The sequence below is a fragment of the Corvus moneduloides genome, chromosome 3 (assembly GCF_009650955.1).
Source record: "Corvus moneduloides isolate bCorMon1 chromosome 3, bCorMon1.pri, whole genome shotgun sequence".
Lineage (NCBI taxonomy): Eukaryota > Metazoa > Chordata > Aves > Passeriformes > Corvidae > Corvus > Corvus moneduloides.
In genome coordinates, this window is record NC_045478.1 from 4,929,031 (window position 1) to 4,953,517 (window position 24,487).

Consider the following 24,487-nt stretch of genomic DNA (forward strand, 5'->3'; position numbering starts at 1 on the left):
GTTTTTCCCAAAGGACATTTGGACCACAAAGCTGTGCTTAGGTTGTACTAGGAGATAAATGTGGGATGTTCAGAGCTTCAGGTTGTCAGAACAGAACAGCTGTTTGACCTTGGCCGTCAGATGGGGTTGAAGCTGCTCTGGATATCCTGATATTCCCCAATGGCTCCAGCGCAGCTTCTTCCCTTGGCTCTTCTCCTGACTCCTTCCATTTCCATACGCAAAGAAATCAGAGTTCTGTACTTGCTGAAGACCACTTCTGAGGTAAAACCCTAAGCCAAGTTGACCTGAGTCCAGAGGTTCATTAAGATTTTCCTGGGTATTCTTTAAATGGATAAACTCAGTAAATAAAGCATACACACATACCTACTTAAAGCCAAGGTTTGTGAAATTGAAGTTCCAGGTGCTCCCAGGTCAAATCACACACAGTCACAGCTCCACATACACTGATCAACAGTGAACCTTCTGGAAGAGGCCTCAAATCTCATCAAAACCAACAATCTAATTCTACAACTCTGTCCAAGAGTATCCACCATCAAGACAAGCTAAGGCCACCTCCTAAATGTCTGGATTTATGTTCCCTGGCTCACGTTGCCCTGGTTATGTGTGCATGACAGCCCCAAAGTAACAACCCCCGCAGCCAGCCTACCATAAATCACCCAGTGTTGAGGGAAGAAAATGTAATTAATTATGGTGTGCCTCTGTAACTCTCCAGCCCTGTAGTGCAGAAGCTCATTCTTCAGTTACTGCTGTTTCAACTTCCTTGTGTGGAAGCTGTATCTGACTCCTACCCACTGCCCTTCTCCACACTTTCTTTCCAAAATAAAAGATTTTTAAAAAGGAAAAGGTCTCGCTGTGGTTCAAGAAGTTCAAAACCCACACAGTAAATCACCCTTAATGAAAGCAAAGGAGTATATCTTTACTTAACCTTTTCCTGGCATGCAGGAAGATCTTTAACCCATGTTCTGGCTTAAATGATTTTGGAGTAATGGTTGTATCAGTAAATGCTCCCTTTTCCAAGTGATCACAAATTTGAGAAATATTTCTAAATATATTCCTTTCCATGTGATTCAGGATGAAGCAAGTACTTAACCTGGTTTTCCTCATCCTGTATGGTTTAGGTAATCCTGCGAGGAGCAGAGAGAGCTGGGACTCAGAGATCCTTACGGGTTCCTTCCAACTTGAGATATTCCATGATTCTAACTACAGAGAGGCTTTCAATCCCTTATAGAACAGAAATAATTAGCTCTTGCCTCATTAAGAGTACCAGCAACTTGTAAACAGAAGAACAACAGTTTATGTGGCAAGTCAGTGTAAAGAGCACTGCTGGCTTCCAGCAGGTAATTTGACCTGAAAAAGTACTTTACGTTGTTTAATGTTGGGTTTTTTTATTAAGTAATGAAGATGTAAAAACAGTTTTGTACATTTCATAAAAATTATTTCATTTCCTGCCATTGAGGATTTTTTATTAAAAAATAGTAAGAAAGTTCAACAGGGAATTTACAACTGAGTATTAGATAAGCTTATTTTTACTACCTGTTTCAGGTTTAAAGATTAGAGTCCCAAAGAAAAGCTAGTTTGGTAAAACACACTTCATTGATTTACAGATATAGATATAGAAGGGCAAATACAATGGAATAGTTCCCTTATCTGTAAAAACACTCAACCCAGAATCCATTTCCTTCCCTTCTCCTAAGGGAGGATATATCACCATTAGAAGTCATCCCAAGTCAGAAAACCCCACCAAAAACCTTGACAGATGACTTAAATTACTTGAGTCCCAGAATATATCTACAGATTTACATGCCACTATTAATAGAAAATGGTTTAACAGAAATTCAGCAGTTGCAACAGGAAGGCCATTAGGAAGAAAGCAGTTTCCAAGCTAAGCATGGAAACTCCACATATTTGAACTTCTCAAAGCAAATCTACCTTCTCATAGGTCTTTTCAATGAGGTTTAACAAGTTCTTCAAGTCAGCTGACTGCTGAATAGCATTCATATCCTTCAAAAGGCCCTTCTGGTTCTTTACCTTCAAAATTTCCTCCTAAAGAAGGAAAGAATGATAGATAACAAATGAAAAAACAGCTTTTGTCGAGTGCAATAGGAATTTCACCTTCATGCAGCCCAGCTACAGCTAAATCAAAAAAGATCCGAAGTCGCAGAAGGAGTCTTCCCTCCAGCAGTTATAGATATATTTCAGAAATTACAAGTTCCCACAGGGAACACAGGGCTGCAGGGTTTCTAGGAAAAGACATGTAATGTTTTAAAGCATAAGATCACAGAATGGTTTGGGTTGGAAGGGACCTTAAAGCTCATCTTGTTCCAACCCCCTGCCATGGGCAGGGACACCTTCCACAAGGTTCCACTAGACCAGGTTTCTCAGAGCCCCATCCAACCTGGCCTTGAACACCTCCAGGCATAAGGAGGGTTTTTAGGGTTTTGTCCTGGTTTTAAAACATAAGCAGATAGTTCTTAAAAACATAAGCAGATAGTTCTTAACAAAAAAAAAAAAAAAAAAACAACAAAAAAAACCAACCTATTCAAATCAAATTTTCTGAATTTTCAGAACTGCCTCCTCTGGCAGAGGTTAAGGGATAGAAGCACATTCTGTTGCCTTCCTCCTCATAACCTAAGTGTCTCTGAAACTATAAATATATATTACACACTCACCTGCAAAGTAGGTGCCTGAAAACTGTGTTTCGGGAGTTCTGGGAGGTGGAGTGCTCCACTACCATTTTCCTGGAATACCTAGAAAGGGAAAAAGAGAAAGAAAAAGCAATCCAAAAATCCAGATATCAGGCACACAAGTAAGAAAATAAGCTGTCTGTTATTATCCCACTTCTGAAACAAAATTTCTTAATTCTGCAACTGAAGTTGGAAAGATCCTGATCCATTCACAAAGGCAAATGAGGCCTTCCTTAAATGACACTGCCTGAGAAACAGTTTGTTTGGGACAGCTCTGGAAGTCAGCCCATTCCTCTAGGTTATAGGAGTACACAACTATTTATGAGAAATACCTTCCTGGCCTCTTTTTCGTCTTCCTCTAACTGGTTCTTGAGCACCTGGATTTTGTACTGCAGCTGCTGTACACTTTCCTCAATGCGATCCGCTGACCGCTCCGCATCAGTTATTTCTTCCTAAAACAAAACAGACACAAAACCGGAACAAAATTTACTGTAGAGATGGTGAGTCTTTCCCACAGAACCATTGAGTCACTGAAAAACATCCAACAAGAGACACAGCTTTACAGCAATGGTGGAGGACAGTGAACACTGGACACTCCTCCACAACAGCACAGGCACAGCCAGCAGTCTGGTAAGGTAATTTCTTCCCTTCTTTGCTTTTCATACCTGCAACTGTACCAAAGACTCCTCATTTGTCTCAAGCATTTGTTTCTCTGCCATTTGAAGGCTCAGGATGTTCTTCAGGTTGCCCAGCTTCCCTGGAGGGACTTTTAAAGTCTTGAAACTTCTCAGCACCCTTTAATTACAGGAAAAGGAAAGCATGACTTGTTTGGAGCTCTTTGCAAAGCAAAAAGAAAATTCTGGGGAAAAACCAATCACTTTAGTTTTAAGTTCATTTGCTGTTAAGCAAGTAAAAGGATGAAGAGAGGAATAAAAACTGTCTTGAATTGTTTTCCAAAATCACATGGAGTAGGTGTCGAAGGAAGGAACCAGGAACAAGAAATCCCAATATTCTCATGTTCGCTATTGCACTGACCTTGTGTGGTTTATATTCCATTGGCCTCTACACTCCCTGACTATAAACTGACATTAATCAATATTTTCCCAGTTCTGACCCTTCTGCTTTTCAAATTACGTTCTAAAAGGAGGATTTTTAACTGCTTCCAAATAATGACCATTTTAGTAAAACCAGGAAATGCTTTTATGAAACACGATATATAGCTTTATGTCACAGTGAGAGTTTCAGCTTGCCCTCAAAGTACAAAACAACTGGGTAAAAGAAATCTCTTCTCTCCCTCTTTTTTTAATTTATAATTTCTTACCTTTCTTTCAGTACATTGAGGTGCTTCTGAACATCATCTTTTCTCTCCCTCTGTTGGGACAAAACAGATCTGGAAAGAAAATAAAGGCAGAATTTCCATCACAAAGCCAGCAACCACAGAGAACACATCAAAAGACAAATTGACTTCAATTAATACTATGATTTTTATTTTATTCCTCATGGAAACAAAGAAGAACCACCAGGATATTCGGCACTTACAGTACTACTGAATCCACTACATTTTCCAGGAAAAGCCTGCTGTTCTCTGAGAGAGGCTGCCAAGATCCTATTGTAGCACTGGACAGCTTCACCTTTTTTGAAGAACCATTTTCTCCTGTTACCACAAAGGAAAAAAGGGAAAGGTATGACTTGTCAAACCTGGATAGACAGCTTTGTGACTCAGTTCAGTCAGACTGGAGTCAAAGGTGTAACAGTTCAGATTTAACAGGGAAGAAGAGGACCCTACCTGCAGGGGAATTGTCCTTCAGTTCCTTAACTTCCCTTCTGGCTATCTGAGGGACCTGCTGAAGAGAAAAATTTACAGCAAACATGGCAATTTTGAGACATCCTCTGCTGTGCATTCATCTTCTTCTATGAACACACTAAGTCAGTGCCTGACAGAAGTCTTTGGCCACAAAAAAGGCTGCTCAAAAGAGCTCTTCACACTGGGCATTTCCTCGAGAGGACTACGCTAGTTAATGAATTATTCTCTAAAAATTCCAATTAAAAAATGGGGAAAAAAAAACCCTCTTTCCCCCTCCCCCCCACTTTGGTTACTTTTCTACTTTGTTTGATCCAAAATAATGAATACCTGTCTTTTTTGACCTTGTTTTCTTCCTTGTTCATTTGCTCCCTTTTGTTTGCTGGAAGGCCCTTGTTGATTTTGTGATTTAAAAGGACTTTTTGATGATCTCCCACCAGTTGATTTCCCCATTTTATTGGAAGATGTGTGGCGGGGTTTCATTATCTGTAAACCAACAGGAACAGGAGGAAACAAAGACAAAATTAAAATCCAGCAATTAGAACCCATACAGTACAAACTATACTTTAAAAAGCAAAATGATGGAAATTGGACTCAACCCAATAAGCCCCAAATGAGCCTAAATGAGATGAAATGTTTGCATATTTTCTAACCTAGAGCCTATATCCTGTAAATTTACCTAAATGTAGGACCACTAAAAAAACATCCCCATTTGGAAGGTATCTCTGCCCATGGCAGAGGGTTGGAAATAAAAGATCTTTAGCATGTCTTCCAACCCAAACCATTCTATGATTCTATGATTTATCTTCCTAATGTTCAGAGCAGTCATCCAATTACCAGAACTTTTTACCTTAGCACCTAAGCACAGTGGTCCCTGCTACAGTTTTAACCTACAGCTTCTTTTCTTACTTACTATAGAGACAGAGGAAAAAGCAGTCACACAGAAGGGAGTAGCCAGAAATCCCGCCACCCTTCTCGTCTCTAAAGCACCACGACTCAAACTTATTCAGCTTTTCCCTCACCCCTTCAGGCCACTTTTTCCCCCTCACTCAGGTCCTGTTACTTCTCACCAGGAGACTGCCGAAATTGACACCAGACAAATAAGCCCCGGGCGGGTAAGTGAGGCCTATAACAGGTAAATAAACCATATACCAGGTAAATATATGCCAAATAAGCGCCACACAAGCTAAATAAGTCCTAAACCATGCCTCTCCCCTCCTCCGTAACTACCGATATTGTGGGATAGCTTTCGCAGCCCACTGCAAATAAGGCATGCACTACAACTCCCGGCATGCATCGCTCCTCGCCACCACCTAGGACACTTAACCTTCCATCGCAGTGCATGTTGGGAGTTGTAGTCCTTCCCACCCATACTCCCTCACATCCCTAAATGCCCGCTCCCCCAGTGCTGCCGGATAGCATCGCGGATAACACCTCCACAAAACCCTTCCTATCCTCCCAGATCATCCCGCCCCAAGCCTCACCTCCCCGGCGCTGCCTCCCCCTCCTCAGCGCTGCCGCCGCTCCCGCCTCAGCCCGCTGGGACGTTACAAAACAAACCCGCGCTCCCCGCGGCGCACGCGCAACGCCGCTCCCGCCCACCGCGCGTGCGCGGGGCTGCGCGCTGACGGAGGGTCCGGTGGCAGGTAACGGGGCGGATCCCATCCCTGTCCTGTTCCTGATCCCTTCCCATGTCCCTGTCCATGTCCGGAGCCCCAAGCCCTGTCCTTGTCCTAATCCCCTATCGCAGCTCTCGTCCCTGCCCCCCGTCCCTATTGGCCGCCGGAGGGGCGTGTTGTGGGCGGGCGGCGGCGGCGGGCGCTGCACCGGGACGGAGAGCGGAGCGTTCCTGTGCGGCTGTGGCTGCTGAGGAGGGAGAGGTGCGGATAGGGGCTGACAGCGCGGCTCTGGGGTTCCCTCGTGGTGCGGGGCTGGGAGATGGGCAGAGAAGAATTGTCTGAAACTGAGCAAGGGTAAATGCAGCGTCCAGCACCGGGGGAGGAATAATCCCACGGTGCGTTAGGAAGAGCATTGCCAGCAGAAACGTGATCCTGCCCCTCAGCCCTGCTTGAGGCCCATCTGGAGTGCCGTGTCCAGTTCTGGGCTCCTCAGGACAAGAGAGGCATGGGGTTCCTGGAGCGTGTCCAGGGCAGGGTGACAAAGATGATGGAGGGACTGGAGCATGTCCCTGACAAGGAAAGGCTGAGGCAGCTGGGGCTGTTCAGCCCCGAGAGGAGACACAGCTGAGAGGGGCCCTCATCCCTGTCTGTTCCTGTCTGCAGGGAGGGCTCAGGGCAGGGCCCAGGCTCTGCTCCGTGGGACCCAGCAATGGCACCAGAGGAACGGGCAGGGACTGATGCCCAGCAAGTTCCACCTGGACATGAGGCAGAACTTCTGTCCTGGGCAGTGACTGAGCCCTGAACAGATTGCCCAGAGAGGCTGTGGAGTCTCCCTCACTGGAGATATTCCAGAACTGTCTGGACACAGTCCCGTTCCCTGTGCTCTGGGATGGCCCTGCTTGAGCAGGGAGGTGGGAGTAGATGATCCACTGTGGTCCCTTCCAACCTGACCCATCCTGTGACCTGATGCATGGTATGGGCACAGGTTACCTTCCATCCTGGCTGCAGCATCACATCCCCGCAGGGAATGAGCGCTCTTCAGGTGCTCCTCTGCGCTCATCAGGTTATAGGCATCCCACACTTAGCATATATATTATTAAAGCATGTGTTTGGAGGGTGTTGCTGCAGTGATACAGGTGCTTTCCAGTTTTATGAAGGATTTCTCATAAAGGTACAGGTAAGTGCATGTTTCTTGGGAGTTGTGAAAGAGATAAGGCAGTGAGGGGGTGACTGACCCTTGGAGACAAGCTGTAAAGGTTTTGTTTTTGTAAGGAAGTGCAAGGAGAGCAGAAGCAAAGAAGCTTACAGCTTTTAGGAATTACTGAACTCACAGACTGGTTTGGGTTGGAAAGGACCTTAAAGATCATCTCATTCCAACCCCTGCCATGGGCAGGGACACCTTCCACTATCCCAGGTTGCTCCAAGCCGTGTCCAGCCTGGCCTTGGACACCTCCAAGGATGAGGCATCCACAGCTTCTCTGGGCAACCTGTGCCAGGGCCTCACCAACCTCACAGGGAAAGTTCAGGTTACCCCCATATCAGTTATGCATGGTGGAACAAGCTCTGCAGCTTGTATTGTCCCTGTGTTCTCACATACCACTTTTTTTTTCCTCCTTTCTTTTTCAGCCCATCTCTAGTTACCATCCAGCCCAAGCCACCTTTTCCTAAGTGTATGATATATCAGCAATTCTCTGACAGTGCCCTTCCTGCAGAGTGCCTCCTTGATGGTGGATACTGGGAAGAAACTCTTCCCTGTGAGGGTGGTGAGGCACTGGCACAGGTTGCCCAGAGAAGCTGAAGCTGCCCCATCCCTGGAAAAGCATCCCTCTTTGACATTAAGGAATTCCTAGATGAGAGAGATGTGAAGGTGAGAGGGTAGCTGGGCGTGCCATCTTCATGCCTCACACTGGCTTTTCAGTGACTGATTAATGACGGTGATGCTGAGGGACTGAAATAAGTTACACATCTCAGATGTGGACGTAGATAAGTTGTGGGTATGTTTTCCTTGGCTAGAGGAAAATGTAGGATTTTTCCTGAACTCTGTCTTATATGTTGTCTGGTTGAAAGGCATGAGGAACAGCTGTCTGTCAAACCAGTGCATGACTAAACCCACTTTGTTTTTCTCCTGAGGGATTGTTCTGGCTTTAGCTTGGCCTCTCCATCCTCACTTCTCCTATGTCAGATGCATATGATAATGCAAAATATGTGTTTTTATTTTGTCTAGCTTGCCCCATACTGCGAGGAGAGCCATGCTGAGGGCCAGTGATGCTGTCCTGCGGCTGCGGCCGTGCCGCTGCGCGCTCCTGGCCTGGCGCTCCCTGCATAGGCAGCCGCTGCACCCCGAGTGGGCTGCTCTGGCTCAGAAGCAGCTGAAAGGCAAGAACCCAAAGGATTTAATTTGGCACACCCCAGAGGGGATCGACATCAAGCCTTTATACTCCAAAAGGGACACGGAGGACTTCCCTGAGGAGCTGCCAGGGGTGAAGCCTTTCACACGAGGGCCCTACCCCACCATGTACACATACAGGCCGTGGACCATCCGCCAGTATGCTGGGTTCAGTACAGTGGAGGAGAGCAACAAGTTCTACAAGGACAACATCAAAGGTAGGGCAGCTGGTCTGGGAAACAACACTGCTGTGTGAAGCAATGGGGAGCATGAATTCAGTCAGTTACGTGACAAGTGGGATTATTCTGCCTTGTGAGTTTGGGTTTCTGATAAGATCTTCCCAGTGGCACCATGGTTCTTTATTACTGGGAAATCAGACCATTTCTGGAAGTGCCTTTGCTTCATTTTGCTATGGAAAATGAATGTATTAAATGCTGGTTTTAGTTATTGCACCTTAACACATAGACATAATTTGGCTCCATCCCAGGGTTCAAGCAGCTGAGATCATGGAGCTGAAGCAGAAGTGGTAACTTGAGTTAGCTGGTAGCACAGCTCAGTCACTGGTCAGAGGGTGAATGCCTGGGAACAGCAGAGTTTTGGGTTCTGCTTTCAGGTTGCAGCAACAAGAGCTCTGGCTGTTCTGTTCCCTGCTTTATATGAATAATTTTCTCTTACTGCGGATTTACAAATAACAATGTGTGTCAGTAGAGCCAGGGAACAGTCTGTGTGTGTTTAGTTTGTGATAAAGAGGAGATAACGTGGCAGTTTATGACACTTCTGCTCCCAGCTAAGCTAAGCTGAGTTTCTATGTATAAGCTCTTATACTTCCTGTCTACACACATTTATAACTTAGGTGAGCTGCTATTCAGCAATTTTTTAAGTGCAGTAAGGAGTACTTTTTTTTCTTAATTAAAAGTTTTTTCATGTAAAATTTAAGACTACTAGAGCTTGGACAGGTTTGGGGAGGGAACAAGTGTTTAATATCATATGTTAGTTTGCCATCCATGACTGATGTAATCATGTAAAATAGAGTTAATAAATTTAGATCCCATCCTAATGCAAGTCTGTTCAACACTTCTAACTATCTCTCTTTGTTGTTTTTTGGGGGTTTTTTCTTTCTTTTTCATGTAGCTGGCCAGCAGGGATTATCTGTTGCTTTTGATTTAGCCACCCACCGTGGTTATGATTCAGACAATCCCCGAGTTCGCGGAGATGTTGGAATGGCTGGAGTTGCCATCGACACAGTGGAAGACACCAAAATCCTTTTTGATGGAATTCCTTTGGAGAAGATGTCCGTTTCCATGACAATGAACGGGGCAGTCATTCCTGTGCTGGCTACATTCATTGTGACTGGGGAAGAGCAGGGAGTGCCTCAGGCCAAGCTGACAGGGACAATCCAAAATGACATCCTGAAGGAGTTCATGGTCAGAAATACCTACATTTTCCCCCCCGAACCATCCATGCGGATCATTGCTGACATCTTCCAGTACACCTCAAAGGTATTCATGGTTTAAATGTATTACTTCTATTATTAGGTTAACTGCTTATGAGCCACTTTGGAGAACAAGGGAAAGATGGGAAGAGCTGTCATAGTGAACATTAATGTGGTTGTGGAAACGGCCAGCAGGAGAAGTTAAGATCCAACATCACTTACAATATAAATTTGAAGTTCAAGTCAGACCAGATCTGTAAACACCACTTTGTAGAGATAGGTTCTATTTGCAGTCAACAAGGAATTAAAAAAATGGGCTGGAGCACCTCTGCCCTGGAGACAGGCTGAGAGAGCTGGGGGTGTTCAGCCTGGAGGAGAGAAGGCTCCAGGGTGACTTCATGGCAGCTTTTCAGTACCTAAGGAGGGTTTATAAAATAGATTGAGAGCAACTTTTTACACCAGCAGATAGTGACAGGACAAGGGGGAACATTTTTAAACTAAAAGAGGAGAGATTCAGATTAGATGTTAAGAAGAAATTCTTCCCTGTGAGGGTGGTGTGCCAGGGGCACAGGCTGCCCAGAGAAGCTGTGGCTGCCCCATCCCTGGAAGTGTCCAAGGCCAGGTTGGATGGGTCTCTGAGCAACCTGGGATAGTGGAAGATGTCCCTGTCCATGGCAGGGGGCTGGCACTAGATGACCTTTAATTCCCTTCCAACCCAAACCATTCTGTGATTCTGTGTGAATGTTGATAGAACAAGTATTCGATCCCCCCCTCTGCTGTTATACCCTGTTTTATCTTTCTTTTTTTTTTTTTTGTTCTAGTATATGCCAAAATTTAATTCCATTTCCATCAGTGGGTACCACATGCAAGAGGCAGGAGCTGACACCATCCTGGAATTAGCTTATACCATAGCAGATGGCTTGGAGTACTGCAGAACTGGGCTTAAAGCTGGCCTCACTATTGATGAATTTGCACCAAGGTGAGCTCAAGGAATTTGCAAGGATAAAACTCACTTTTGGTAAAATATCTATAGAGTTTACTATCAAATTCAGTATTTTTGCACATACAAGCAATAGGAACATTCCCATTATCTGTGAAAGTACATTAATTAGAGACCTTGCTGTAGGGCTTCTCCATTACTGATCCAGAGTTATTAGAGTGATTCAATGTTATATGCTGTTTATGTGATATTATTACAGGCTCTCCTTCTTCTGGGGAATTGGCATGAACTTCTATATGGAAATAGCAAAGCTGAGAGCTGGGAGGCGGCTGTGGGCTCACTTGATTGAGAAAATGTTTAAGCCCAAGGATCCCAAGTCTCTTCTGCTGAGAGCTCATTGTCAAACTTCGGGCTGGTCACTCACTGAGCAGGTTAGAAATTGGACTCTCATCAACTTCCTCACTTAAAGGTGTTCTTGTGGTGTGCATCTTAAAGGGGGCTGGTGGTATTACTCACAAAGGTGCAGCAGCTGTCCTGTCAGTCTGAAATGCACACAACCGGCACTGGAAACACCTTTATGTCAATTCAGGACTCAGAGGATGAAGCTCTCTCTTGGATTTGTCCTGTGAGTTACCCTTTCAAAATGCAGCTGAGTGAGGAAGCAGAGGCATTGTTTTCTCAGGATCACTGGCTTGAGAATTCACTTGAGCAGCCAAGGGAGTCATTCAGTGCTGAAGAGGGAAGTAATGCTTACAGCTCATCTGCTCCTTTGAAACTGGGTTCATTCTCTGCTCTTCCTGCTCAGTTACATTACAGCAAGGAAATAAATCTTTGGAGTGCATACAGTCTCCCAGGTGAGGTCAGAGCTGGGTTCCAGAGCTCTGATCCCAAGGCCTGCTCCTCAACCAAAGCCATGCAATAGGAGTTACTTTTAGGTTGTGATTGCAGCCATTGTTGACTTCTGTGCCTTGGATTTTTTTGTTAGTTTGGTTTTTTTTTTTTCTGAAGTAAATGTATTGTTTACTTACATTACAACAACACAGTAAAATGAAAACAATGGAATTTTCTGAACAGTGGCCTCTGTGGGTCCTCCAATTAAAAGTACAGTGTGAGTACAAAAATGTTATTATTACCAAAACTATATTCAACTGTCTTCCAGTGTCCAGTGTAAATATATTTCTGGCTAGATTGTACTCTTTCTTTTTTTCTAAACATTGTGGTTTATCTTAATATAGCTTCTCAGTGTGCAGTATTTTCTCCTTATAGGTTTCAGAGGGCAAATACACTTAACATGCCTTTAGATAGGTATCTACTAATAAATTATGTTTTACATTCTTACCTATCCAAATCAGTTTTCTATAATTATCTTATGCGATGCTGTCATTAAAGAAAATATTAAAACACATTTAGTTCCAAAACACATCTTGACTAGTAATTTGTCTGACACATGTGCTGTTCACTGCTCCAAGAATTCAGTATTTGGAGGATGGAAGACATCAGGCCTACTGTTCCATCCTCTCTGATCTGGATTCACTAAGTTCTTTGAAACACCACTAAATATAAATTGGGCTTTGATTTGTTATTGTGACCAGTTTACTCACACAGTGATCATTTTGGCTTTCTTTATGGATTAATCTTTTTTAAGATCTCAACAAATGATAAATCAGTTTGATTTGATGCCTGGGGTTTTTTCAGCTTTTGTTCTGATTACAGTGCTTCAGTGGGGAATTTTGCATTTGTTTCTTTGCAATAATGACTAACCTGCCTCAGCCCCATGGCAAAACCACTGAGCTTCAGAGCTCCGCTTTTCTTTCCAGGATCCCTTCAACAATGTCATCCGCACCACCATCGAAGCCATGGCTGCAGTGTTTGGAGGGACACAGTCTTTGCACACAAATTCCTTTGATGAAGCCCTGGGGCTGCCTACAGTGAAGAGTGCTCGAATTGCCCGGAACACACAGATCATAATCCAGGAGGAATCAGGGATTCCCAAAGTGGCAGATCCCTGGGGGGGATCTTACCTCATGGAGTGCCTCACCAACGATGTCTCTGAAGCTGCTTTAAAGGTCAGCTTGCAAAACCTTCTCTGGGAAAATTTTAGGGAGAGGAGTTTTGAGAAATGTCCTGTTTGATAAATTGGTAACTTCTAATCAAGGAATTATTTTACACTTCTGATTCAGTGATGTCTTTGTAAATAAACTTTACAAATCTCAGTTTAGAGCACAAAACTGTATAAAAAAGGTTTAATAAAAATTTGGGTGGTAGCACAGGTACAAAGCTCGATTTTTAACCTTGCTACTACTCACTTTCTCAATCCTCTTCATGTCTCAGCTTATTGAGGAGATAGAAGAAATGGGTGGAATGGCCAAAGCTGTTGCTGAGGGGATCCCCAAACTTCGTATTGAAGAATGTGCAGCCCGGAGACAAGCCAGGATTGACTCTGGTAGGAGCAGGGGGGCTAAAGAAGGGAAAATTGCCAATAAAATACTTCAGTATAAAGGTTTTTTACACACTTGCTCATTGTGATTTTTTATTTCTTAGTTTAGGCGTATCAGATTGTGAGTGATAAAACAAATGGTGATGGTTTTATGTCAGTGAAAGCTTCTGGAAAGAGACAGCATGTACAAGATACAGCACCAGTGTGAAAAGTCTTGCTTGACATGTTAAAGACTAGATTAGACAAAGCAGTAGAAAGAGCATTTTAAAGGAGTGTTTGGAGCCTTCAATAGTGAATAGCTTGATTCCTGATAGGAGCTTTAAGCTGTGATTCCTGAGTTTAAAAGCAGGAATGCCACCAGATGGCGACACTCACCGTAGCTGGCCAAATTCCTGGGTTTTCTGGAGAACTGCCTGTTTTTCCTGAATGGTCAGATCACATCAGAGGATGATACAGTTCCTTGTTTGCTATATATATGTATACGTACTCATAGAGTATTTGTGGAGATATTTATACATGTGTGCTTGAAACTCTATCCCACTTTTTGTAATCTGCATTCCAGTAGTAATCCAGGAACAGAAACTAGGGATAACTCAGATGTGAAAGAAGTTATATGGACTTCTTTGTACGGAGAATAAATTTGAAGCAGGTCTTAATTAAGACCAGTAAAGAATAATCAGTGAAGTTCTGTGTTTTCTCTTCCAAGGTAAATTATTTCATGTTGCTTCAAAGAGTATATTAATGTTATCAGGCACTGCAAATAAAAAAAGTTGATAAATCTGTACTGACTGAAACATAAAATATAATTTACCAACATGATAAATGAATTTTTATGCACATGGAGTAGTTTTAGATAGGAACTTCACTTTCTTATTTATCTACTAAATCAGAAAAGTAAATGCAGGAGACCAGCACTTTTGCTTGGTTCTCTCAGATTCACTTATGTAAGCTTAAAAAGAGAAAAATAGCCAATGTATTTTAGGGACTCATTACTAAATCAGTTTTCAAGATAAATACTGTTATATTTTATTGGTTTTTTTCTGGTTCAGTATTCACTGAATTGAATGTTCATGCATCTAATCATCTCTCATCATAAAATCTGGAAAATACAGAGTTAAATCCTTTCTACAAGAGCAAATTTTACGTATTTGAAATGTATATGGTTATAAAGCAAAGCAATGCCTTATAATGCTCAAAATCTTCTTGTCCTGTTAACATTGTGTCTTTTCACAGTAGTTGCAAATGTGTTCTCAGTTTCTGGTGTTTCCACTGGAAATAGGGTCTGAAGTAATCGTTGGAGTGAACAAGCACCAGCTAGAGAAAGAGGAGACAGTGGAAGTTCTGGCCATTGATAACTCTGCAGTCCGTGCCAAGCAGATCGAGAAGATCAACAAGGTGGGAACAGCCTTCTTGAAAATGAAACTTCTTGTAATTGCAGACAGAGATTGAGTGAAGGCAGCTTGCCAGAAGTTTGACCTTCCAATTTCTGAGAGTCCACTCTGGTCGTTAGTGGAGAAACTAGAATATATATGTCCAACCTTTAATAATTGAGAACTTTACATGTTCTAAAAATAAGATAGAAACCAGCTATGCAATATTTTGCTCTAAAAGCTTGTAATATTGCTTAATCACTTACTGATGGGTGCTTCTTGTCAAGTGCCTACTGAGGGTTACAGAACCAGAAAACAACATCCACTTTCATAATCAATAAAAATGTAGATAAAACTGGTTTAGAGTTATGTTGTACACATTTCAAGGTCCGAGATCCTTCTGACTTCCAATCCTATTGAAATATGAAGTAGACACTGACAATTCCACACATCCAGAATTAATATTTGAAATTAGACAGTCTTCCACACTTCCCATTTCACTTTGTGGTTTGTTTGACCTGAATGTCTCTCTCCTGCACTTTAGGTGAAGGCCAGCAGAGACCAAGCAGCAGCCCAGCAGTGTCTGGCTGCTCTCACACAGTGTGCTGCCACTGGGGACGGCAACTTACTTGCTCTGGCAGTGGAAGCAGCACGTGCCAGGTACTGGGGGTCGGGTTGAACAGTCAATTCTTGCTTAAAAATCCATGATTCATTTTCACCTTTTAATTTTTCTGGAGTGTGGTGTCAGCGAGGTTGGAGTTTTGGGGTTTTTCTTTAGAAGTGGAAATAAATAATGGCTGCAATGTCACATTGTAAGATATACTGTTATTACATTTTACAGCATCTTAAGCTGTAAATACAAATACAGACTGATAAAAATATAATGTTTTGATTTCTCACAAGGAACACTACAGATATAAAGAATCTCATATGAAATGAGGCTGTTCATACATTCTGGTGTTCACAATTCATATTCTTACCAGTTCAAGGATGTAACTGGGTTTCTCTATCACTCGGCTGTTTCATGGGTCAAGGAGCTTAAGGAGCATCTGAGATGTGAAAATGGATATTCACAGTCTTATCATGCTCTGTTGCTTCATCTTTCCTTGCACCACAGATTGGTGTGAAAACATTTTTTGGCTGAAGGAGAAATCCGTTTGCTTAGTCAGACAGAGCTGTAAGAAATGTTCTTGAGCAGTGTGAGGCATCCTTAGAGTCCAGTGGAACAGTTACTTTTTTCAACCAAGATGCTTTTGAAGCTATTTTCTTTCCTGTTTCAAGGTCAGCATCAGTCTCTAGAATGGATCCTGTCTGTCTGTTCCTTAATTAACTAAATGCCCCAAATATGAGCAAACCAAATTCACTCCTTATTGGGGTGCTGCCCTGTTTTTACTGTCACATCTCAAATTCCTTCATTCCCATTCCTAGAACACTTAATAACTGTATTTTAAATACATTTGACTACAGCCTGTCAGGAATCTCCAGTAGTATGTCTACATTTGTCTTTGAACTGGGAAGGTCCCAGGAGGGCAGTTGGATTTACAAGGGATTCATATCTTCTGTACCAAAACTGACCAATTAACTCCTAGTTTCTCTCCTTGGTGACCTTGTTTTTATTAATTGTAAAAGCATTAATGGACTGCACCAGATCCACTTTGTAAGTTGCAAACACTAAGTTAATTCTGCCCCAAAACTATGTATGGAGTGTGACCACAGAAAGAAACTGTCCTGGCATCTGATACAGAGTGTTTGAAGGAGGATTGTGAGCTCTGGGAACATGTTCAGGGAGCCTTCCTGTTGGAGGCAACATTGGGGGAGATTTCAAAATTAACACATTCGCCCTTCACAAGCAATAGACAAGAGGGCCAGTATCACCAGCATGAGAGGGACAGATGCCTCTTTCCTGCTAAATGGGAAATGATGGATTTTGAGCATGATGTAATATAATTTCACTTGGAATAAAATGAGTAGCACAGAGTTGTCAGTGCTGAACTATGGAAAAGATTCCATGGACTAGTACAGAGATTTCAGTGCTGACAAGCACGAGTAGAAAAGTTAATGTTGTTACTCTAACCCAAGAAATAAGGCAGGTCTAAAGTTATGGGGAATGAGAGCAGTATCTCCCTTCTGTGCCTCATTTCTCATTAGAAGCCCTGTTACAGGAAAATGGGACAGGTTATGCCAAGTTCCTTCTCTCTTCCCTCACCTGCTGTGCTGTTTTTGTGTCCCTCTCCAGACTTGCAGTTCAGCCATGGAATGGGAAGGCAGAAGTGCAGTGTAGCTTCTCGTACTGCTGCTTTGTCTGCCCAGTCTGGGTCCTTGCAGTACTTCCTCACCTGATTTCACACTGCTACCTCTGCTTACAGGGAAAATGCAGAGCATCAGCAGCAGCTGAGGCTGAGCAGACACAGCTCTAGCAGGCACATTATGGTCACTGACTTTCTCCAAAGTGGTGTTTAGGCTCTGCAGCTGGTTGTGAACCACTGGGAGAGAGTCGTACACAAATACAGACTGATAAAACCAATTCTGTTAAGAGAAGAGGCTGTATTCCTGGCTCCAGCGACAGCTGTTCCATTGTGGATGCATATGTGGCAGAGATTAAAAAAAAAAGTTTACTGGTAAACAGAAGGAAAGTATTCATGAGCAGTTTAAAAGCAAAACTCCTGTTATTACTTTAAAAACTTTAGATTTAAAGGGTTGCAGAAATTTGGGGCACCATTTTCAAAACACAGGGATATCAGAAGCAGTGTTCATAGAAGAAAGAAGTGTGTTTCATTTTTGTACAGTGGACAAAAACAACTTCATTTCCCAGCCACCAGGTTAGGCCTCATTTATTTTTCATTTGTAACATGAAAATTTCATTCACATTTTTATGTCGTAAGAACAGAAGAGCACACCACAGTTCTAGCTACACGTGCTAGGCTTTATTTAATACTGAAGTATACTCAGATACTGCTTCTGCAGAAGAGGAGGAGAAAGATTTATCTAAGCTTAGTTTTCTCTAGAAGAAAATATGTGTTTTATGCTAGTGTAGCCCTTCACCACACTGCCAGGAGTAAGCCCTCAGTGTTTATGCATGGGATGTATTTATTTGGGTTGCAATCTGTGATGTCTGGCACTCTGAAAGGGAGTCAGTATTTATAGACACTTTTTAAGTCTGCTGCAAACTTGCTTTTTAGCCTTGGGGAAGTCACCTTACCTAATGCACTTTTGCAGTTTACTTTTCATTCTTTGTTAGTAATTACAGAAAGCAGTAATATTAATAAGATTATTTAGATGTCCTGAAAATCAAAACCCAATGATATGAGTGAGTAACAGTGAGTTAAACAGGATTCCAGAAAGCCATGGGAGGGGAAATAACAAAAATGGCCAAGACAGTGTCAATAACATGAGTTAAAAATGTGTGTTCCAGTGTGATGCTGTCTTTAGGCAAAGCAGGCTGACTGTGAAAAGTGATACCAGAGATAAGAGGCCACTTCAGATGTCTTGAGTTGTACAGATCTTGCCTATGTGATCAGGATTGGATTTCTGACATTTTACCTTTGCATAGTTTAAGTTTATAACTAAGTTTGCTGAGTATGAGCCAGCAAAAGAGCAAATTAATTGGGGGTCACAGGGAGTAAAATATCTCTCTGAAATTTACTGAAGGATTCAGGGAATGCAGCAGAAATCCATGTTCTGTTAGTTTGGGGGTGTGTGGGGCAGACTGCACATGTAGGAATCAGTAGCTGCTGAAACTGCAAACAGCAGAAGGAAAACTGAGCACAGCTCACTTAGCTGTCTATCTCCTTGTAGAGGTGTGTGGACAACAAGGTGCATCTTGTCCCGTCTTTCCTGAGCATTTTATATAAAACCTTTAGAGAATGCTTAAGTTAATTTTGCATCAGAGTAGCTTATAGTTAAATCATAGAATCATTTAGGTTGGAAAATTCCTGTAAGATCATTGTGTCCAACCATTCCCCCAGCACTGCTAATCCAGTACTAACCCGTGTCCCACTGGTTAATACTGGATCCACATCCACACATCTTTTAAATCCCTCCAAGGATGGTGATTCCACCACTGCCCTGGGCAGCCTCTCCCCAGTGCCTGACAGCTGTTTCAGTGAAGAAATTTTTCCTAACATCCAACCTAAACCTCCCCTGGTGCAACTTAGGGCCATTTCCTTTTGTCCTGTCACTTGTTACCTGGGAGAAGAGACCTGACTCCTACCTGGCTCCACCCTCCTTTCAGGGAGTTTTAGAGAACAAATATAATATGGCAGGAGAAAATATGAATTCCAGAGGTTTGAAATGGGCTTAGCACTAGCCTAATTAATTGGTTTGGTGTCTGTATTTGTAAGCACACTTCTAAAGTGTTTTAGAAGAGTAGTATTTTTCTTTCCTTTGACAAAGTTTGCAGCGAGTTGTATTCAGCACAGATTTTTAATTGCTTTGGAATAGAGGCTGTTATTGCTGATGTTTGTACAAGAAGACAGCACAGCCTAGTTAGCTTTTCTCACTTGTGTTATAACAGGAAAGCATGTATTATTTAAAACATGCACAGTGTTAATTATTTCAAATGTGCACAGTGTGTCCAGTACCAAACAAAATTTGTAACTTGAATGGAAATAAATTTCCCAGATCTTTCTGCATCTCAGTGGGTAAAGGAGCTATGTCAGGAGTAGAGCATTTTGCCATTCAGTGATCCCCATTGCCTTGCCAGCTGTAAATCAATTCTCACATCAGCAATAAACTATTTTCTTAAAAATACCTTTGCATGTTCTGTCAGTGGGTGGCAGTGGGGTGAGTCAGATGTTCAGGATTGCAGCACTGAAAGGGAAATGAATGTAAAATGAATTTGTCCTGCAGCAAGGCAAATATGGTGGGGCTAGTGCCAGTGATGTCTGTGTTCTGTTTTCATTTCAGCCTGCTGACAATATGAATGATTTTTGTCTGTGTCTCAGGTGCACCGTGGGGGAGATCACAGATGCCATGAAGGAGGTGTTTGGGGAGCATAAAGCCAGCGACCGCATGGTGAGCGGGGCCTATCGCCAGGAGTTCGGCGAGAGTGACGAAATCCTCCATGCCATCAAGAGGTGAGAACTCTTCCCAGGTAGCCAAACGTGTAATAGCCTCACATTTAGTCCAGGAGGTATTTAATCCACGTGCTACTGACAGCGCCCTAAAACATAATTTCCCAAACCTGGGTGACATCCCTGGGGAAAACAATGACCTGCAAAAGGACTCTCATAAGCAGGGAAGTAGAAGGACAAGGATTAAGTACAATAAGACAATAGTCAAAACTTAATTGAAGTTGTATTTGCTTGCAAACAAAATTCACTGAGGTGAAGTTATGATCTGAGGGTTTTGTTTAAATAACCTAAGCAGCCACAGGATTAAGAAGCTGAGAACCACTGCCTGAAATCCCTGTACATTGGGTTGTTTCTTTTAAAAGCTGTGTAATAGTCATCTCTAAAATATTTCCAGCAGTTAATACTACAAAGCCTCGTTTTAATCTACGCATAAATTATTCCTGCAATTTCACTCTTACTGTTGCTAAAACTTGCTAAAATCTGTCTGGATATCCACATACAACCTCCAGTTTTTGGGTCTTACTCATATCCCGATGGATAAAGCATCCGAAGATGTTGGTATGTGTGAAAACAGTTGCCTGTTTGTGCCTTTTCTCAGCTTGGGCCTTCACTGCTGCCCTCAGGGGTAAAGAGCCTGAATTGCTGGTGTGGGAGGTGTAACACAAATCGATTCTCATCAGTCCCTGCAGTGTTGGGGTTTACCCGTTAAAGAGTTCAAGCTCTCCTGATAGGGAAATGGAGATGATTAGATTGACTTGAAAGTAGTTGTGCTGGGGAATGTCACCATTGTTCTTTTAACTATTTAAATTTAGCTATTTGTAATTATGCTTTTATGTGAAAGAGAACTGAACTAACCCCTTGAAAATCAAGATGTAGCTCCCTTTCTTACATAGAATCACAGAATCATATAGGTTGAAAAAGACTTTTAAGATCAGTCCAACCTGTGACCACAGACAGATCCAGGTGGTACTTGAATAATGAGCAGTAAGATGACAGTGTAATTTCTGAGGCTGTGGTTACACAGTAGCATCAATACAACAGAAATAGGAACTGCCACTATCCAAAAAAAGAGGGGCAGTGGAATGAGTGGACAGAATAGGAGAGACAATAATCCTTCCTTGGACAGATTTTTGCCCAGTGGAATGATGATGCACAATATGATGGCCAGGACCCATCTGTGTGTGAGTACTTTTGAAATAATCGGTCATATATTATTCTTAAACACTAAAACTTGTGTTTTAGTGAGTTGTAATTCAGCCCATCAAACCCTCAGAGAATTCAGGATTTTATCTGTTAAAAAGCAGAAGAGTAGTGGAGGAGTTTTTTAAAATTAATATTTTATTTTTGAGGCTGATAAATACAAGAAGTGAATTAGTAATAGCATAACATGAATATTAACAGTGTGCAGACTGCACAGCCAAGCCATGACTTAGCAGATCTTTTTATCTGACATACAGAAATTACGCTACACTTGCAGCAAGTTTTTTGTTATGTGTAGGAATACTTCCAACGATTCTCAGTGATTTACACTGATAGAATGTGTGTTTTCAACCAGAGTTAACAAGTTCATGGACCGTGAGGGCCGCAGGCCTCGAATCCTCGTTGCCAAGATGGGTCAGGATGGCCACGACAGAGGAGCCAAAGTCATCGCTACCGGATTCGCAGACATCGGCTTTGATGTGGACATAGGTCCCCTCTTCCAGGTAGGACTGAGCGGCACCCAGAGCATTCCCGATGCATTCCTTCTCCCTGGAATGTGTGCTTAGCCCCCGGGCTGGGGCTGTGCCGTGTCCCACGCCCTGTTTGCCTGCAGACCCCTCGGGAGGTGGCGCAGCAGGCGGTGGATGCAGACGTGCACTGTGTCGGGGTGAGCACGCTCGCCGCGGGGCACAAAACCCTGGTGCCTGAACTCATCAAGGAGCTCAACGCCCTGGGCCGCCCAGACATCCTGGTCATGTGTGGAGGAGTCATCCCCCCTCAGGTATGAGGCAGCATCATTTCCATCGAGCTAAGAGACTGATTTATCTCTGTCTGTGCTGTTTGAGCTGTTTCCTCTATTCTGTAATGTCAGAGCGCTGAAGGCTCGTATCTGCAGTCACCAGGGCCAGCACAGATCTGCAAGGTGGGGTCCCCCTATCTGATTTTCTGTACACCATGCCCTGATTTAACTTAGAGTGTTTGTGGGATGGAGTATGCAGCTATGTTGTGAAATGATGAGCCTCAGGGAGATGTTTTTCATGCTCTGTTGTTTCCCATCATGAGTCTTTACATATCACTAGTACAGGCTGGCTTCTGTCTTAAGACACTTTATGACTTCCAGCAATCGCTGGGAAGAGGCACAGCCAGAGACTAAGGCCCCTGGCAGGTCCCATCACCTGTAGGCTGCAGATCTCACTCCCTGTTGAGCCTTTCCTCACCTTCCCCATCGTCAGGCAGGTGTTGCCTCTTATTCCCTCTGCTTTCTCCTAAACTGTTGAGCAGTTTGTTGGATTCCCTTGCAGTCAGATCTGTGCTTTCATCTTTAAATTTTCCTTAACTCATCCATAGTTTGCCTGTCTGTGTCACCTTTAGGGTCATCCTCTGTCTTGAATGGTTTGAATTGATTTTGCACATAATCTCCTGTTATTCCCTTTTTCCACATCTCTCCCTTTTCTAGGCAGTTAAGTAAATACTCAAGAATGACAGACTTCTAAATTGAAAAAGCAAAACCCATAGTATTCTAGAATTTGTCTTCTGCCCAGTATCTCTCAATGGGATGCTACTACCCTGTGGTTGGAAAAGGTGTAATATGTCCTATATAGAAGAAAGAGAATACAGAACTGCTTTCTAGTCTTTTTGAAATTTCAGGACAGTCATAAAATTAGATTAACTCTAGATTGCAAGAGACCTCTGGTAGTCATCTGCTCCAAGCCGTTGTTTAAAGTAGTATTTTCAAAATTGTTAGATCAAATTTAGATTAGGTTATTCAGAGTCACATTCAGTTGACTTTTGAATACTTTCCAAAGATTGACATTAGTCTGACTCTAAAGAAATAAACCGTTTCCTATGGATATTTTTTAGTATTTCTTTTCTACCTCCTAACTTCCACACTTTTCCCATTTCCTTGAAGCTGTGCTGCCTGTCTCTGGGACTTGTTGCTTTCTCAGGCCCAGCATAGAGGACAGAGCATGCACCAGTTATTAATCAATTATCAATTGTCCGTTTCACTATTAACTGTAGATCTTAAATCTCTTTTCCAACAGGATTATGACTTCCTGTATGAAGCCGGTGTTGCCAATGTATTTGGGCCAGGGACTCGTATTCCGAAAGCAGCTGTGCAAGTGTTGGAGGATATTGAGAAGTGCCTGGAGAAGAGGCAGCAATCCATGTGACCCTGAAATGTCACCACTCAGCAGCCTTACACTGACCACTTGATTGTCAGCAAGAGATGGCCAACCACAAACCTCTGCTCCCACTGCCCCTGGCCTCATGTTTTGTGCTTTCTAAGAAAGTTCTAAACTCTCTGCGTGTTCTATTTGAGGATTATTTATATAGGTACCCACAAGAAAATTTTATCTCTAGAACTATGACTTCAGGAAGTGAAGGGAATTCAAATAAGTGTGTTTGGGTTTTTTTTCCAGATATACTGATAAATAAAATAACTGCTGCAGCTCTTTGGTTGGTCTCTTTTGCCTGATCTCTTTTGCATGCAGAGACCTAGAAGTCTTCAGGCAAGATCACTTGTTCAGCAGAGATGTGATTGAATCCAGCAGCACTTTGATTTGAGAAATGGTGGCTCATCAGGGAAGGGCAGTGATGGGTACAGAGCACAGTTGCTCCTATACAGCTACTGCCATGTACAGCATTTGTATCTTATTAAGATATGAAATTCAAAAATTATGGTTTATCTACCTATAGGTTTATAAAGAGAGTTAAGTCGTGGCTGCGCCATCCCTGGAAGTGTCCAAGGTCAGGTTGGACAGGGCTTGGAGCAACCTGGGATAGTGGAAGGTGTCCCTGCCCGTGGCAGGAGGCTGGAACAAGATGGTCTTTAATGCCCCTTCCAACCCAAACCACTCTATGATTCTGTGTTTCTGTGATTCTGTGAAGTTGTTCATCAAACAGTTTGTTTTACATTCATGAGCAGCAAAACTGTCTCTGTTATGTGCATGAGAGAAGAACCCAAGACAAAGTTTAAATTATTTTTCCAGTTGCACAGTATACTGGCAAAGTAATGGGGTAGAATCCAAGCCTTTGCAGTGTTATCCTCATGCTCCAACTTCTGGAATAATGACCTCTCTCAAATAATTGATCTTTGTTCTCGAGTGAGTCACATTTAATTTTACAGATGGAAAATTGACCATTAACAGAAATTTTCTATAAAAATTCTGTAAGTTATACTTACCCCTTAATAGGCAGAAACTGCCTAGAAGCTTTTTTCAAAGTAAGGCATTGAATTCCAATTTCTTTTAGTACAAATCAGGGTTTTAGTTGTGTTATCTAACTTTATATGATATCATCCAGGTAGGAAGCTCCATTCATCCTCAATGGAAAGAAAGAAGCCAAAGCTTGCTCAGGTTGGGTGTCTGCATTGTAAACTTCCTCAGTGTGATAAGAAAACTCCTGATAAGTGAGAGGTCTGATTTGTTGGAGTTTTTAGATTAAATATGTCTGTATTGAGGTGGTTGCACTGGTGATTGCAAACATCAGGTGCCCAGACTCACTCCTGAACTCAGTACTTGCATCCTGCTTCCATCTCTGAAAAGA

The 24,487-nt window shown here is 42.7% G+C and overlaps 2 protein-coding genes across 7 annotated transcripts; one reads left to right on the plus strand and one right to left on the minus strand.

The window, feature by feature from the left end:
• Positions 1-1,365: 1,365 nt before the first annotated feature.
• On the minus strand, positions 1,366-6,165 carry CENPQ (centromere protein Q). Of its 5 annotated transcripts, none has more exons than XM_032103952.1 (10): positions 5,970-6,165; positions 5,556-5,611; positions 4,816-4,971; positions 4,471-4,525; positions 4,224-4,338; positions 4,006-4,074; positions 3,350-3,479; positions 3,017-3,136; positions 2,670-2,747; positions 1,366-2,043 (listed from the first exon to the last, which is right to left on the minus strand). In XM_032103952.1, the coding sequence occupies exons 1-10, from the start codon at positions 6,148-6,150 to the stop codon at positions 1,915-1,917; spliced, it is 1,089 nt and encodes a 362-aa protein (XP_031959843.1). In that variant the 5' UTR covers positions 6,151-6,165; the 3' UTR covers positions 1,366-1,914. The 5 variants fall into 5 exon arrangements, with proteins under 5 accessions (XP_031959843.1, XP_031959842.1, XP_031959846.1 ...); XM_032103951.1 differs by having other exon boundaries at positions 4,471-4,528; XM_032103955.1 differs by having other exon boundaries at positions 4,471-4,528; positions 5,508-5,611; positions 5,970-6,010.
• On the plus strand, positions 6,060-23,398 carry MMUT (methylmalonyl-CoA mutase). Of its 2 annotated transcripts, none has more exons than XM_032103946.1 (13): positions 6,060-6,131; positions 8,329-8,708; positions 9,622-9,989; positions 10,744-10,901; positions 11,122-11,293; positions 12,680-12,928; positions 13,194-13,305; positions 14,579-14,694; positions 15,214-15,329; positions 19,613-19,744; positions 21,297-21,444; positions 21,555-21,722; positions 22,984-23,398. In XM_032103946.1, exons 2-13 carry the CDS (start codon positions 8,354-8,356, stop codon positions 23,110-23,112), a joined length of 2,223 nt encoding a protein of 740 aa, XP_031959837.1. In that variant the 5' UTR covers positions 6,060-6,131; positions 8,329-8,353; the 3' UTR covers positions 23,113-23,398. The 2 variants fall into 2 exon arrangements, with proteins under 2 accessions (XP_031959837.1, XP_031959836.1); XM_032103945.1 differs by lacking the exon at positions 6,060-6,131 and adding an exon at positions 6,138-6,365.
• The last annotated feature ends 1,089 nt before the right edge of the window (positions 23,399-24,487 follow it).